General features: G+C 47.1%; 1 protein-coding gene across 5 annotated transcripts; it reads right to left on the reverse strand.

Moving 5' to 3' along the window:
• Nucleotides 1-51: 51 nt before the first annotated feature.
• Nucleotides 52-15,862, reverse strand: CCNE2 (cyclin E2). Of its 5 annotated transcripts, none has more exons than XM_075023629.1 (12): nt 15,802-15,862; nt 13,958-13,996; nt 13,756-13,864; nt 13,515-13,571; nt 11,338-11,489; nt 8,268-8,403; nt 5,745-5,891; nt 4,417-4,512; nt 3,515-3,649; nt 2,555-2,666; nt 1,612-1,766; nt 52-1,197 (listed from the first exon to the last, which is right to left on the reverse strand). In XM_075023629.1, the coding sequence occupies exons 2-12, from the start codon at nt 13,969-13,971 to the stop codon at nt 1,096-1,098; spliced, it is 1,215 nt and encodes a 404-aa protein (XP_074879730.1). In that variant the 5' UTR covers nt 13,972-13,996; nt 15,802-15,862; the 3' UTR covers nt 52-1,095. The 5 variants fall into 5 exon arrangements, with proteins under 5 accessions (XP_074879730.1, XP_074879725.1, XP_074879729.1 ...); XM_075023624.1 differs by having other exon boundaries at nt 13,515-13,574; nt 15,802-15,826; XM_075023628.1 differs by lacking the exon at nt 15,802-15,862 and adding an exon at nt 15,699-15,794 and having other exon boundaries at nt 13,515-13,574.
• Nucleotides 15,863-17,209: the final 1,347 nt, after the last annotated feature.

Here is a 17,209-nt window from a genome sequence, read left to right on the forward strand (position 1 = left end):
CAACTCTGAGTTTAATGTGGAAGTGGGTGGCAGTTGATGCCCTGGTGCAGCTTCATGGACTGCTTCGTGTCACATAAAACTTATCCCTGGGTGTGGGGTGCAGGTAGGAGCATCTTGAAAGAGGGAGGACGACTGATGCCAATCTTTCCCAGTACTGTCCCTTCATCACAGAAGTGATTCAGAGGTAGTGAATATTCCAAGGAGAATGCAGTAGTTAATGCTGTTTATAAACACTGACAAAATACAGCTCCACGGTTAGTTTAAAACACTGTTCCTACAATGTGAGTGGTTGTAGAATACCAGGGGCTCACTTTTTTTCCATACCCTCTCCAGTTTTTTTGTTTGTTCTTGTTGAGAGTTAGTGGCTGGGTCTTACAAAATAGAACTCCTTCCTTCCAGGACTGTACTTCCTCCAGTTATAGTTACTTCAGCAGTGGGTCCTTTGCTTGTACTCTTACCTGAGGTCAGTGATACACTAGAACTGAAGTCCATGGCAGCCCTGAAAGGGCCACCTTAAATTCATCAGCCTCCTGTGGAGCTAGAATTTGATACAGAGCTGGCAACACTGTACTGCAAGGGCAGAGTGGTTTCAAAGTAAACTGCTTACCCACTGACCTAATACTGCACCTGAGCTCATGGCTGACTGACAGGCATTAAGCTCTGACCTTACTAAGAAAAGAAAAAAAAGAAGTCAAGAGGTAATATGTACAAGCTGTCATTAAGCTCTGCTGTATTGGCTAGCCCAAGTTAAAGTAAGTTTGATATGTAAGTTGAGTGGACAAACTTGCCACTCAGCCATTTTTAAAAAGTTCTTGAAATTCATAAGTTAGGAATGGTCAGAGTTGAATTAAGTTCTGTTTGAGAATGGACCAGAGTAGTCCAGGCTCCTGTGAAAGCATGGAGGGATGCTTGGTCTAACTTTATCAAGTCTGTAGGAAGAGACCGGTCTCAATTGCCAGCTGCTGCTCTGTTGGCTGCATCTTTTTACTGCCCGAGTCTTGAATAGCAGTAAAGAGCATGAGTCACCTTTAGTGTGGTCTTGTTCTGAAGCACCATGTCCTGTTTCTGAAACTGTTCGTGGTGGTTGTCCCTATTTCATTTCTTCTCTGTACTTTTGGGAGGGGTTATTATGCCTCCTGTTGACACAGGTGATAACTGACCTGGGACAGTAGATGCTACTCCACTGTTAACTTCTTCCTGTGCAATGGGGGAGGAAGACAACAGTTAGAACTTGTCACAGGTATTACCTTTTTGTTTCACTAGTACACAGCAGCACTTCCTCACACTGCTAGTGCAATTCAAGTACTCCAGCTTTAAGGCAGTAAATGAAAAACCACAGTGAGAGTACACAAAGTAAATATTATCATCTTTTAAACACTTCACCAGTACTTCTAATCCAAGTCTTTGCTTATGGCCTGTGTTATGGTAAAACATGTTTAGTTTATAGCATCATCAACCAGGAGCCAGAAACAAAGTGTTTAGGCACTACTGAACACACTGGTTGAGGTGAGCCAGGCCAGGTGTGAGCACGAAGGTGTTTGGCCACCCTTCGCTGCCTCAGGAGAAGGGGTGTGTAACGCACTCCAAACTGCAAGCCCACAAACCACCTACCAGCATGTCCAAATAGTTTGTGTGTGTTTGGATATTATGCCGATCTTCTGCTGCAACCTTCTTAAAGTTCTTCAGCTTCACAGGGACTTTTTTTGCCACGCTCACAAAGGGAACCATCCATTCTACACACTCTGAAATGCTGTCCCAATCTAAGCCTAGAGGGTAGAATGCAGTAATATATTTAAAAACAACAATAGATAATACTGCAGATAAAAATTCAGAAACATCCTCCCAGAAACTCCCAGCATTTCCTTGTGCTTGTTACTTAAAAGCATTGTGGCTAAGGAGGGCAAGCACAGGCCTCCTGAGCAAAGCAACTCTGTGGCCATGAGGGTTCCTGTTGCTTACCAGGGGATGCTGAAGTGACTTCAGCTTGAACACAAGATTTTGGGTCAGACTATAAAAACATACACTATTCCCACAGTCCCTTATGGTATCTCAGGCAACACACAAGGGCTAAGCTCAGTTAAGTGATTCCCCCCCCCAGCTTGTAAGGGACAGGCTGGTAGGAATTAGCACCAAGGTTAACAGAATGCTGCTGACAGACAAGGATGACTACTTGATAACTACATTTTAGGAAAAAAAGTAGCCAAATAATGTATAGCTAATGATCCCCAAAACAAAAGGAAGTCACAGAGCAGTATTAGCCCCAAAGCAAGAAGGATAAATCTGCTTCATTTCCTTAGCAGAGTCTATACTTCTGAAAGCATTTCCTTCTTTGTGGAGTCTGTGTAACATCTGAAATAGTGGTAGGAAGGAAGTGAAATTAGGGGGTAAAAAAACCCAACCAACCAAACAAAAACCCATGGAAAAGAACAATTAGTGTCCATGTAGCTTTTGCTCTTCAGCAGCCTGGTAAACCAATATAGTCTTAGCGGCTTCAGGCATGTAACAACTTCCAGAATTCCCTGCCTAACAAGACAGCTTCACAAAAGCTTCTTACCTGAAGCTTTCTTAACTACTTCAATTGAGGTATAGTGGCAGAGCGCTGCAGCAGCTAGTGTTCTATACTGGAAGTCCAAAGAATTCACATCCAGAATACAGAGGTCTAAGAGCTAAGGAAACAATAAAGAGTGGAGGAAATAAGTGTTACAAATTTTAACAAGATGATACTTTAGTATAATATAATCCTGTCTCAGAAACTGCTATGCATACAGCAGTCTTACAGTCTATGCTCTATAACATGGCTGAGCTTTTTAGCATCAATTGTATTAAATCTAATTTATTTTTGGCACCAATTGCAGTTAAAGTGGGTCTCACAGCCTTATGATGCAAACCAATTTGCACTTTTACCAGTAACATGCAAGACACTGCACAGATTTAAGTACACCTTTAAACTTAGCAGAGCTCCAGGAAGGTATTTTCTTAAATTAAAATATTACCTAGCAACACAGTGACTTAGACCAGTCTGCCCTTCAGTAAGCCTCTCTGAGGCTGGACACAACACATGCCCATGAAAATTGAACCACAGCAGTTTCAAAATAGTCAAAAGACTCCTCGGGCTGCCTTCTAGGCAGTAACACAGAAACACTGTTACGGACAATACAGGTAAAAACAGTTAACCATCCATAACATCTTAAGGTATTCACCCTCAGAGCTGTTGCTGCTGTTTAGAGAATGCTGTAGTTCATAGCAATTAAAAAAAAACAAGATGGATTTTTATTTTTCCAGTGTACAGAAAAGTCTTAAAATTTACGAGACAACAGGGAGACAAGAAACACGTGGGTGCTTGTCCTCAAAACTGAGTATGAAGTTCTCTGGCAGAGTCGAACTTGCACATTCCTTAAAGTAACACATTAGGTGAAACAAGGAAAAGCATTCCTTTAATGGCTTTTGCAGTGTAATGCTCAGTTGTGCTTGTAATCACTCCAGAAAGCATTTTCCAATACAGTTTACTACCTACCTGTGCTATCTGAATGAATTTTTCCTGAGAATACTGAGGTAGCAGCACTTTCGGAACATCCTTCAGAGCATCCACTTGGAGATAGAGGTTCAGCCAAGAGACGATTGTCACCGGACAGAGTTCCCATTTTAAAGCCTGCAAATATTAAACAAACCGTTAAGCACCTTAAACCATGCAAGGATAGTTTTGTGCTCCGATCTCTTTTCCCATACTTCCCCTTCTGAGTTTGCTAAGCTTATCGCACAGATCCTCAAAAGACACTAAAGATTATGTACAATTGCATTCTCGCCACTTTTTGAACAAGCTGGTTTACAATCAGCACAAATGTATCCCTATACGGGATATAGGGATATATCCCTACCTATACCAGTGCAGTTGGATCTTATTTATCTTCCCCATTCAGAAGCTGGGAAATTAGAGCATTTCCCCAAGCCTTCAAGCTAGCTGCTTGAACCTGCAGCTTATATCTATTAAGGAAGAATAAACATATAAGGAGTTCTGTGATGGTAAAGGTGGATCCTTTCCAACATGAGGAGCATTGAGTAGTGTCAGGTCTTTGCCTGGATCTCCTAGAGGCCCCTGTTCCTGGACAGCAAAGGACACTGGCAAGTGCAGCACATGACAGCGACAACCTTCTAGTCTGCCCCGTGGCTGGCTGTGCCTGTTTTAAGAGCCTCTACTTTCATACAAGTGTGAGAAACCCGTCCTTTTCTAACAGACAGGGATTCACCCCAACCAGGGGCTTTAGAGGGCCACTGCACATACAATGAAGGTTTCATTGTTTTGCAGAAATGGGGACATACTAAACATGTTGCTTTTCTAAGCAAATAAGTGACATTAAAATACAAGGCTCAGCTGGATAGTCTTTCAATTAGCACTTACAAACAGAGCAAAGTTATTACCTTTAACATAATAAGTTCCATTCTTACAATATCATCTTCACTGCAAGCACCATCAGTGACGTAAGCAAATTCCTGTATTTTAGGAGCGTAGATTTCCTTTAAGGGGGGGGGGGGGGGAAAGTGAAGATTAGAGTGCCTTCTAATTCTAAGAAAGCTTGAGAAGATACTGGCAAATACTTTTCAGTCCATATTGAAATATTAACATTTCTTACGCTCAAACAGTTTTTCTTGTTATACGAAGCAACTTGAAACTTACAGGATGGAGGAGGTACTAAAAACAAGTAGGTTACATGTTATCTGTTGTAAAACACAATAGTTATTGCAACTCTTTTACCTTTGGGGAAATAAATGCTGACCAAACAATCGGAACACCCTTTCATTTACACCACTTTCTACTCAGCCATTCCATTTGATGTAAAAATATACACCATCCTAATTCTCGTACAGCACACTGCTGTGTTAGAAATGGCTTGCTGATACAGGATACGTGCAATGTCAGTGCTGATGTAGTCTCATAGATTAAAAAAAAAACAAAACTAGAAAAAGATGAGAAAATCCCACAGCCACCGTAGCTGGCAAAATCCATGGTGCAGAGATGGTTAACGAAAAAATTTGCCAACCCAATCATGCCAGTTGGAGCCATATATAGCTAGGTGTTAGTAAAAGAGAACTTGCCAGCAGAACTGCTTCTCTACCAGCTGGCTTCACAGCCTGATGCCCCATGCACTTCCTTAGGAGAGACAACTGCTTGTAGCGTACTGCCTTGGCTTCAGGAACAACAGCTAGATCAGGGGTTTCCAAGTATATAAACTTAATAACCCAAATTTTCCTCTCAGCCTAGCCTACCGTGCACTATACAAAAATACGCTCTTGGCTTATAGATGTAGTGCACAATATAATGTATCACCATCACTGCACTTTAAAAAACTCCACTAAATGGGTTTATAGGGATATCAGCCTCATGTACAGGCAGTTTGAGACTTAGGCTTCGTTTTGCTCTAAGTCCCACACCCATTCCTGAGATTGTTTGCCAACTGCTGTATATTTGGAAAAAGACAAAACAAAACTACTCCTAGCACATTTGCATACCTTTTAAGTTTAAGTGGTCTCTTTCCCTGCTGTTGAGGAAAGGGAGGACAAAGATTACACTCCAAGAGACTGACATATGCACAACTGAAGGAAGAGAAAAAAATTTCCCCTTCTGACCTTCAGTGTTGTATGTACACCACCAAGTTCAAAAGATTCAGACAGAAGAAATAAGTATGTTATCACTGTCTTTTTAGTTATTCCAAACTTAATATCTTCCTCCCCGTAACAGTGCTTCTTACCTCAAGTTTGGAGGCAATGAATAATGAGGTAATTCCTATGAGCTGAAGCATGCTCTTGTTAATGTTCTTTTGCGTCAACATGAATCTATCAAAAAAGTCTTGAGCTAGGTAGAAGGTTTCCCTGTGGAGTGCATACACCTCACATACCTACAACAGGAAAAAAAAATATTCAGTTTTCTGTTATAAAACTCTATGTACACACATTGGAGTATTCAAGCTTTAATAGTAAAGCACAGTATTTTAGTAGTAATAGTAAAGCACACAATTTTATCTTTTGCACACACAAACTATCACATACCTAGGTGTGTTAGGAGGTAGTGGCTAATATGGGACTGGAAAAAGTATTTCCCATGCTCCCACCTAAACACAGATTGTCTATGATGCACTAACATATTTCCAAAGTATACTTTTTCCAATCTGAATAGCATCATTTTCCTAAAAATGAGTACAAACCATTTTCCACTGAAAGAAGAAAGCCTCATTGAGGGGGAAAAAAAACAACAGCAAAAAAACCACAACCCACTAATTTGCTTGATTAAGAATACTCTGGGCTCAAACCTCAAGTTGAAGTCACTGAGCAGATCTTCCCTGTATTCCTAGTAGGTCTGTCCCAGGACAGAACCACTAAAAAACATGAAGTCTTTGGCTCTGCAGCAAATAAGCCTGGAAGCTCCTGCTTGAGGGGGCTCTGCTGGCAAGCCAGGAGCACTGCCTGCAACCCCTCAGGCACACCGACAGCCTCACTAAGCAGGAACAAAACTGCAAGAATGGCCATCTGCTCCATGCAGTTGCGGGTTTCCCTGGCAGGGAAAACTTTTAATGCTTGCATTGTATCAAAGTGGTTCAAATGCCAGTTCAACAAAAAAGGAAAGGAGACTGCCCGGGCCTGGAGATCTTACGCAGCGGCCTACTTTTTCCTCTAATCTCTAACTGAATTTGGGTGGGTCTACCACAACTCCAGCTTATATGCAACTCTGTATCCCTTCCCAAACTAGAAACTAGTTAGATATCTATCAATTAGTTATAATCTACATACAATCAACAGGAAAGAATATCCAAGAAACAGATCCCAAGTCCAAGCTTCCTGCCCTGCTTCGTTATTTCACTTAGATACAAAATCAGAATAAAATCTCACTACTACTAGCCGTTTCCTAAGATAAGGTTGAAAGCCCATTTGCGAATTAAACCCCTTCCTGACCACCAAAGACACAACTGGTTGGCAGTAACACCACAGCTCATTCTTTTCGACCTGATCTAATATTTGCCAATTAATGTGCTACTCTGATATTTTTAACTACTGCTCCAAACAAGAATCAGAACTAAAAACTTACAGACCAAGCCCACCCATGAATAAATGGCACAATTTCTATAAAAGCATATTGCCCAAACATAATAATGCTTGGTCATATTAAATAGTGTCTCAGTTATGATGTTACAGAAGGCAGCATTAGGAGCTACCGAAGAACTCTCAAAGTTGCTGGGACTTTAATCCACTGTGGCATATAGAACCATTGAGCTGGACAACAAGGCCCTTGTTGACATTTTTGTTTAGAAATTGGATGATTTCCTAAGAGTTCAAGATTTCAAAAAAAAAAAATGCAACAAAACACAATTTAGTGGTGGTATGTAAATTACACATTAGAGGAACTTGTGAAGTACACAACTGGAACAGTTTTTATATTCAGACTATATTTAAAAAAAAAAACAAACAAAAAAAATCCAAAAAAAACCCCAAACAACCAAACCCTTCCTTTCCTCTGAAATTCCCTGCTATTAGCACTGTTCCACCAAGACAGCAGGAGTGCCATTATAACATCTGCTTCCTTGGAGTACTTGATATGGAACCAGTAAACCTGCAAGATCCCTTCTGCTGATGGGCAAGGACTGCACGAGTCAAACATTGCTTTTGGCAGTGGTGATTGAATACGTTCAATACAGAGTTCTTGGAAACGACTCCAGAAAGTAGGTCTCTATTTACAACACTAATATTCCTTCACATAGGCTGCCAAGATTGAGAGTTTTCATTTTGTTTGACAACTGGAATAGCCTGAAGTAAAGCAATTAGACTGGAATATGGATATGACTTATTTGTAATCCTTTTCAAATAAGAACCTGCCTATATCAAGAACCTTCAGATGTCAGCCACTAATGCACTACTTTCTTCTGCTCTCTTCATATTAGTGAATTTTTAATTCCATCCTAAGTCAGAAAATAGTGTCAGGGACTGCCACCTAAGAGCTCTTGATATAGACAGGACCAGGGTGATAACTCAAGTCCTCAACACAGATGCAGTTGACTCACGGATTAGATACATGTGGAAGGTTCAGTGTCTCCTGCCAGGGAAAACCAGAATGTAGCTCACCAAAAGGATCAAAAGCAGTAAGTTGTAACCCTTTTGTTACAAACTAGTTTAGGTATTTATCATTACCGGACATTTTGCTATTAGATCTTTATGTAAAAGCTGTGCTTTTATCTCCCTACTTCACAGGCATAACACATGGCAAAGTAACTAAAAGAACACACCTCTAAGAGCCAGTCTAACAGTATTGATCTCATGTGAGGTTGCAAACTAGAATGTAGTGACGTGAAATGTTTGCAATGAGCGTATCTGTTCTCCTTCTTCAGGATGTTGAGCCAGACATCTTTGGAATTTCCCCAGCTACGGAATAAAGTTACATAAAGCATTGTTAAGTATATATACACCTTCACAAAAGGAGTTTAAAAACATTATTTAGTGTTTAGAGATATTCAAGAACAAAAAGAAAAATTCCACATGCTGAAAGATCCTTAATGATAATTAGAAAACTGCAGGTATACTTTGAACATTTTACATCACCACAACAGTAGCCTGCCAAGATCATCAGCAAGTCTAGTTTTGCAGAACAGCCAGTAAAACTGAACGTGTGCATCCCAAAGTTGTACATACAACCAGAGTTTCCTATTTTGCCTAGTTAGGTGGCTGTCCAGGGAGTAAGATAAAAACCAAACCCTCCCCGTAAAAAAGGAAAAAAAAAAAATAAAATAAAAAAAATCACCCCACTCCCCAACAAACACAAAACATACACAAAGTTGTCTGGTTTAGTTTGAGAAAAACATTTACAGATGGTGTTTAAAAGTCACTCATCCATCCCTTCCTTTTCTAGCGTACCTTAAGGGTCAGAAACAGGCTACTGGTGAGAAAAGCTGAGCTCTTTTTTATTGCTAACTTACAATTTATTAGCACTCAAGTCTACTTGGTAAGAAGATGCCTATATCATTAATATGGCTTGGGTTTAATTTGTAATTGTTATTATGAATTGATGTGGGTTTTTTCTTAGATGTACTTCTCATCCTACAGTTACTAAGAGGGACAGCATGTTAATCAACGCAATACTGACTTCCTCCTGAAATTTTTGGAGTTATATATTTACCTTTCCCCAAGCAGAAGCAGAGAGAGGTTAAACAGACCTGATCACTGGTATCGCCTACAGATTCTAACCCAGATCAGTTCCATTCTGCTGCCATCATAGTTTAAAAGCTGGAGAGATACTTGCTTGTTCAATGCACAAGTCTCCCCATTTAAGTGGGCAGTCATCAAGAAATCTATTATGATCTTCCTACAGCAGTTAGGAAGGCATGAAGAAGGCAGGAGAGAGTACATGATCTTCTTATTCAGCTAATCGGAAAGGATGGGGCTCAGCTTTACCAGATGCCTATCAACAAGAGGTGAACATCAAGGATTAAACTCCTTGCATGGAATTCTGTATCTGAACTACCTTTGGGATCCAGCAGTTTCCAACAACTTGCTAAAGGAGAACATGAGATTGCCTCATTCACAGTCTTTTTTTTTAAAAAAAAAAAACTACTTCCCACTAAGCTTTCCAACACATACAAAAATGTGATTTGCTAGGTATAGAGAAGAGATTACTGCTCTTTAAAGCACAGTTCAGCAGGCTTGGGAATCACAGAGGTACCTGGACAGGCTAGATTGATGGGCCAAGGCCAATTGTATGAGGTTCAACAAGGCCAAGTGCCAGGTCCTGCACTTTGGTCACAGCAACCCCACACAGCGCTACGGGTTTGGAGAAGAGTGGCTGGAAAACTGCCCGGCAGAAAAAGACCTGGGGGTGCTGGTTGACAGCCAGCTGAATATGAGCCAGCAGTGTGCCCAGGTGGCCAAGAAGGCCAGTGGCATCCTGGCCTGCATCAGAAATATCACGGCCAGCAGGAGCAGGGAAGTGATTGTTTCCCTGTACTCGTCACTGGTGAGGCCGCACCTCGAGTACTGTGTTCGGTTTTGGGCCCCTCACTACAGGAAAGACATGAAGGTGCTGGAGCGCATCTAAAGATGGGCAAAGAAGCTGGTGAGGGGCCTGGAGCACAAGTCTTATGAGGAGCGGATGAGGGAACTGTGGTTGTTCAGTCTGGAGAAAAGGAGGCTGAGGGGAGACCTTATTGCTCTCTACAATTACCTGAAAGGAGGTTGTAGCCAGGTGGGTGTCAGTCTCTTCTCCCAAGTAACTAGTGATAGGATGAGAGGAAATGGCCTCAAGTTACGCCAGGGGAGGTTTAGATTGGATATTAGGAAAAATTTCTTTACTGAAAAGTTTGTCAGGCATTGGAACAGGTGGCTCAGGGAAGTGGTTGAGTCACCATCCCTGACAGTATTCAAAAAACACGTAGACAAGGCACTTCAGGACATGGTTTAGTGGGCATGATGGTCTTGGGTTGACAGTTGGACTTGATGATCTTAAAGGTCTTCTCCAACCTAAATGATTCTGTGATGCTAATACTAATAGAGAGGAGCAGCTGAGTTTGAAATTCAGTGAAAGAGACTGTAAGAGACCTACTGCTTTGCACTGAGGCAAAACATCACCATGCAGCATCTCCCAGTTCTGGTCAAGTTTTGGCCAGAACAAATGAAAACATGGTGTATCTAGAAAGATTTGTTCAAAGTGAAGCTTCACGTTCTGCTTCTCTCCTCATTCATCTCAGCAGTTTTCCCTAATGCATTGCAGTAAATGTAACAACTCTCTTATAAAACACCAGGCTGATACAAACAGCAGCAAGGGTACTCATCTAACACACCTGAATGGCTAAGAAATTCAGAAATTGAAAAATCTGATTGAGTCAGCTAATCTATCCCTCTGCAGAAGGGAAACTTTCTAGAACTGTGACTGCATCAAGCATACTGCATTGCATTAGCAAGCTACCCGTGCAGCAATATTGCCACAAGCTTATTTGTATATTTGCACATTTTTAAGTTCTTAAAGAAAACTTTGCTTAGTATTTTTTGGTTGCTTAGTTCCAACAGCACTGAAAGAAGTTTAGTTTAACCATTACGTGTCTCTTAACCACTTAGAGTCTCCAGTGTTAACTTATAAAAGGACATCTCTGAAAGGTGAAAATTATCTGTCCAGTGCATTTATAAGACCAGGGCGGGGTGGGGAACCCAGAATTTTTTATTTTTTTTTTTTTATATTGAATTGTTTGTGGGATGAGGACACAATTAGAGGTATGGGTTGAGTACTGCCCACTATTATACAAACACAATACAACAACAGATTTTGCTACAATAGTTCAGTACAACAACTGCTGCATCTGGTAAACTTACTTGAGTTCTGGCAAAGGTGATGGATTTATGAAGAGGTTTCTGAACCTGTATTTTTTGAATCTTGAGAAGTCAGTGGTTACTGATTCTTTGTGAGGTGTTTCAATAATTATGCAAGGTGAGATGCCTCCTGTTATCGTGGGCGGCCAACAACTCTGCAACATAAACAAGGTATCTTTTAAATGCCGATTTTACTATGAGAGTAGGGAAGGCTCATAGTAAGTAGATTACAGTTAACAACAACAATATACGTAATGCATATTAGTCTTTTTGGATCTCAGCATCAATTCAAGTACTGAAACCAAGAAAGACAGAGAGATTAAATGCCAACAAAGCCTTTCGTAGTCAAGATGGAACATGTATAAACAAATTTGATCAATTTAGGAAACTCAGCTTTGAGGAAGACAACTGGTTTTAGTTTATGAACCCACAAGTAACCATGCCATTGTTTGAGCTGCTCAGTTATAGTACATAAGGCAAAGGTACTCATTGCTACTAAAACACAGGACATTAGGTTGCTGGTCCTATCTACTTATCTACTCAGAGGGAAAAGAAAGGAGAGGGTGGAGGTTCTACTGTCTCTCAGTGGAAATTCAGCAACTTGTTATCTTCCAATTAAGCACTCCAGAGAGGAGCCACCCACCTCAGCTCCAGAGCTAGATACCCACTGAGCAAGCAGCAGCTGTGAACTATCTCTCAGCTTGCCAATGCCAAATATGAGATGCAATAACTCAAAAGGAGAAGAGCACAAAGTTATTAACGCAGAAAGCTTCAGAGAAGGAATTCTAGATTACTTTCATTAACTCTGTAACTTGTTTCATTAATACTTATTTGGTTGTACGTAATCAATACAAGTAAGAAGGCATCAAATGCATGGAGCATATGCAATGCTGTGATGGCTGACAGCCTTCAAAATGGTGACTCGGAACTTTAATTATGATCTGTGGAGTTGGGGGGGGGGGGGGGGAGGATCCCATTCGCAAAGAATGGCAACACCTGCCCCTGAACACAGAAACTTTTCCTATTGTCCTGGTTTAACCACACCCATATAGCTGTTTTACAAGGTAAACTACATACGATTTCCTTAGTATATCTAAACCTGGTTATAGCCAGAGTAAAGTACCCTAGGAGTGTTCCAGCAGAATTGACCTTAACAGCACACAGCTAGGAGAAGAGGGAGATCCTGCTCCTTCTTCTCTCCTGTGATCCTCACTGCACAAGTCCCACCCCTTCCTTCTTTTGTCAGCTTTGACACTTGTCAGACCCTCTGCTGGCTTAATTCAACCCACTAACCTGGCAGAACATTAACTTATTTTGTAGTGTCAAATTAGCAAGTTGAACCTGCATACGGCTTCATTTAAAGACAACCAAAAATGGAGCAAGGCAGGGTACGGAGTGCATCGCCAGCTATCAAGGAAGGAAAGACAGGTGAGCAGGATTTACCCCTTTCGGCAAAGGTAAGTTGTGACACGCACTTTCACCCCAAGTACAGCTGACGTACTTACACAGTATTTTTCCCTACACAAAGTTTGCAAACACAGCTTCACAGTCAGAAGTTTTGCTTCGCCATAGCTATTAGTCTCACGTGCTTTACAAACAGAGTAACTGCAAACACGATTGTTTACAAGACAAAGTTACATTATTTTACTAATCCACTTTAAAACAAACAACTGTAAAGCCCCTCACTTGGTTTAGGGGTAGCCTATTGTAGTTAAAACAGATTCCTAAACTGAATTAAATAATCAAAAGAACCGTTAAAAGTTCTGTTGAAAGTAAAGAGGGCCCACATGGTTATGAGTCTTCTCAACCAAATGGCCGTGAAACCACACCTTAAGTTAAAACAAGTGCAATGATCTTGTTTAAACTTGCCTCTAGGCCTTACCTGCTCTGCACACAGAATTATTATGAAATACCTGGTTTTATTCTCATTTTTACACCTAACCTGACTCTATAGTGGTTTTCACATTGAAGCACCCTTTATCTGCAACAAAGCCATACATAAAAAAGCAAAAACATATAAAAAGATGCTAAGGTGCTGAGCTCCCATAGTTTTTAACATCTGAAGGTAGAGACTTCCCCTATTCAATACTGTCTAGCGTGGAACGCACGACTTCACACCCACCAACATAAACCAGATGGACTCCCTCGCTAGTTTGAGCCAGGATTCAGGATTGAATTACCTTAATCTCATATTGATGTTTTTTAGCAACTTTCCCATCTTCTCTTTTCTTAATCTCCTGCTGAGAAGAGAGACACAAATCAATACACTGACAATGACCAGCACACCCACCTCTAAAGCGAAAGCAAACTGTTGCTACTCCTGTCCTCCTTTCTAACTTAGCAGAGTTAAGATTCTCCCACCCAAATGCACTGGAGAACTTTCAATATTATTAAGCTTTTCAAGTTGCCCAAATTGGTCACCTCTGCTGTTCTCCTTTTTCTGGTCTGGAGATGTTCTGGTGCCTGCAGTTCTTGTGGAGACTCTTCTTGACATGACAGTGGCTGCTGCTGCTTGGCTTGCAAACGGCTACTGCAAAGAGGAAAAAGACATTAGACCTTAAGAGAGCTGCAGTTGTTAGATCACTACCGATAAGCTTTGTATATTACGATGCTAACAGCTTACCTGCGTCTTGACATCTTCTTTGGGTTGTAAGATCTCTGCCTGGATCAAAGGAATAACATAAGCTCAGTTAACGTATCCTCAAGAAGTTAGGACCAAGTTCCGTACTTGGTGTCCTAAGACTCATCACAGAGAGCAGCATGGTTTACACAACTGAAATAGAAGGGCACAAGTATTTTACAGGTGTGAGGAGTGCCTGAGCAGAGGACATCTGTGGTTTGTAATCACACACAGCTCCACATCCTGCTGGGGGTTACACTGCTGAAGGGGGTTGCACAGGGACACCCACATACGCCAGCAGCCTGTTTGGCTCAGGCTAGCTGGGCTTGTCTAGCACAGGGGGAAGCTGTAAAGGGACATTTCCCACCTAAGAGGATGGGGGGGGAGGGGGTGTCCCTGGGGCTGTGACACCCCACACACACTCCCCCTACACCCTGCACCCACCAGGCACCCACACAGACACAGGTCCTGCCGGTGCAGCGGCTCCCTCCGGGGCGATTTCGCCTCCGGTCCCCCACACCTGCCGGGATGGGCTGTGCCGGGCCGCCCGCCGCCGCCCGCGCTCCCGCCGCGCCGGTTCCGCGCCAATTTGCAGAGAGCGGGGAGGCGGCGGCCTGCGCTGACTGCGCTGCGCCGAGCCGGGCCGGGCCGGGGGACGGTTCGGCCAGCCCCGGGGCGCAGCGGGGGTCAGGCTGAGGCGGGGGGGGGTACGGACACCGCCGCTGCCCGCGCTCCCTCCAAAAGGGGCCGAGCCGCCGCCTGCCCCCCTCCCCCGCACGGTCGAGGGGTGCTGAGGGGACGCGTGAGGGGGCAGGGAGCAGGGCAGGACCGCGGGTCCCCCTCCCCCGCGCTCCCGCCTTGCTGCGAGCGAGGCTCCCTCCAAAACCTGAGGGGGAAGCGGGGGGGGGTCGGCTGCCGGGACGGCACCCTCGCACACGGGGACACCCACCCTCCCCCCCCAGCCGGGACAGCCTCCCTCAGCGGGGGACACCCCCTCAGCGGGGGACGCGCCATAGCGCGGGCTGGGGCCGGGGCACCGCAGGGATCGGGGACCGAGGGGGTGGCGGGGGGTGTCGCCACCAGGCGCCCTCCTCGCCAAGCCCCTGTCCGGAGGGCCAGGGCGGCGGGGAGCCGGGGCCCGCCGGGAGCCGGGCGGGGTGAGGGCGGGCGGCGCGGGCCGGCAATCGGGGTCAGCCCGCCAAGCGGCTCGGCCGGCTTCCCCGCCCCCACCGCGCCCGTCTCCCTCCAAAACCCGGCGGCCCGCTCCCCGCCACCCCCACGGAGCTCTCCGCCGCGGGGCGGCCCCGAGGTGGCGGGGATGGAGGGCGGGGGTAGGGGTGGGGGGAGGCGATGGCGGGCTCCCGCCGACACCCCGGCCCGCCGCGCTGCCTCCCGCCGGCGGTGCCCGCCCGGGCCATCGCCCCTCGCAGCGGCGCCCCGCAGCGCTGCCTGCCCCGGGCGGGAGGGCACGGCGGGAGCGGATGGGGCCGCGCGCGGACACCCACCCCCATCCCCGGCTCTCCTCAGCCGCTCTCCCTCCAAAACGGTGCCCGGGCGGGCGGGCAGCCCGCCTCACCGCTCCCGGCCGCCGCCCCGCGCCACCCCACCGCCCGCCGCGACTGCGCCCCTCACGCCGGCACCGGGTCTGCCGGTACCGCCACCGCAACCATCACAACCGCCGCCGCCGCCACCACTACCGCCACCACCATCATCATCATCACCGACCACTACCTACTACCACCACCACCACCGTCATCATCATCATCATCATCATCATAGCCGCCGCCACGACGGCGGCCGCCCCCCGTCCCCACCGGCGGGACCCCCTCCCGACACCCCCCGCGCACCTCTGCCGCCGCCGCCCGGGCCGCGCTGCTCAGCTGGCGCCGGCGCCAAGTCGCTATATAGCGCGGCCCGGGCCCGCGCTGCGCATGTGCGAGGGCGGCAGACAGCTCCCCCGCCCGCCGCCCTCCCTCCGCCAGCGCTCGCGCCCCGCTCGCCCCAGCGCCGCCCCTTCGCCGCGGGGCCGCCCCGGGCCCCGCGGCTCCCCGCCGCAGCCGGGACACCCCCCCCAGTCCCCCCGCTTCGTACGTCCCGTCCGCCCCAGCTCCCTTGGCGGAGGCGGACCGAGAGAGCGGCGGGCAGTGCCGGCAGGAGGGCTGCCAGCGCTGCCGCCCCGCAGGGAGAGCCGCCCGCTGCCCCAGCGCCCTCTCCCCCGCCCCGGCCCCGCCGGCGGGACGGCCCCGCCACCGCCACCCCGATCCGCTGCATCAAGCCCCGGGTCCGCGCCCCGCCGGGGACGGCGGCCGGGAGAGGGGCTCCGCCGGCTGCTCCACGCGCCCGGCAGGGCGCAGCCCGCCCGCCCGCCCCGGGGCGGGGCCGCCGCCCGCCTCCGCCAATGGCAGCCCGCCGCTCCGCGGCAACGTGCAGCGGGCGGCGGAATGTAAACACGGCTCCGCCGCGCGCGCCCTGCGCCGCCCCGCCCCGCTCCCGCCGCGGCCTGAGGGCGGGGCGGCTCCTCCCGCCCGCCTGAGGGCGGCCCCCCGGCCGCTGTCGCTGCCGGCAGCCCCTGTCAGCGGGAACGCGTTACCCCGGCCCCGCCGGCACCCCGCCCGGCCGCGGAGCGGCCCGCCGCCCCTCGGCGACGCGCCGTTTCTCCCTAAGGCGTCAGCCTCCTGACTCATCCACCCCCCCGCTGCTGTGGGACCAGCCCCCGACACCCCACCGACCCCCCGCGTCACGGGTGGGGGGGTGCCAGCCCGCGGCCCCACGGCTGTCACACGTCTCGCCACACAAGGATGGCCTTTGCCCAGCTGTGCCCCGTGGAGGCAGCCGGCTCTGCCCCGAGGGTCCAGGGCCTCCGTGTCCGAAACCTTCCCTGAGGTCCCTTCTCTTCTCCTCCGTTCTTGCAGCGTGTGTAACCACAGAGAAATCGGCCCCAGCAGAAAACAGGCCTCCCCCAAGCGCACCACGGTCTCCCCACCCGGTATCTCTCCACTCCCGTCAGGCAGGCCTGCCACCGAGTCCCAGGGCAGCAGTGCCCACCGCGGGAGCGCCCACCCTGCAGCCCCCTTCTCTAGCAGGAGACGATGCTGAAGCTTACCCTGGGTGCCAGGCGTGCCTCCCAGTCACTGGTAACATCGCTCGAGGGTTGCATGGAGATTTCTTAATAAATAAATATCCTTAAAAAAAAAATCCACACCAAAACCAACCAAACCCCAGAGCACCGTGTACTTAGCAATGCTTGGAGCGCAC

The sequence above is a fragment of the Buteo buteo genome, chromosome 3 (assembly GCF_964188355.1).
Source record: "Buteo buteo chromosome 3, bButBut1.hap1.1, whole genome shotgun sequence".
Classification (NCBI taxonomy): Eukaryota; Metazoa; Chordata; class Aves; order Accipitriformes; family Accipitridae; genus Buteo; species Buteo buteo.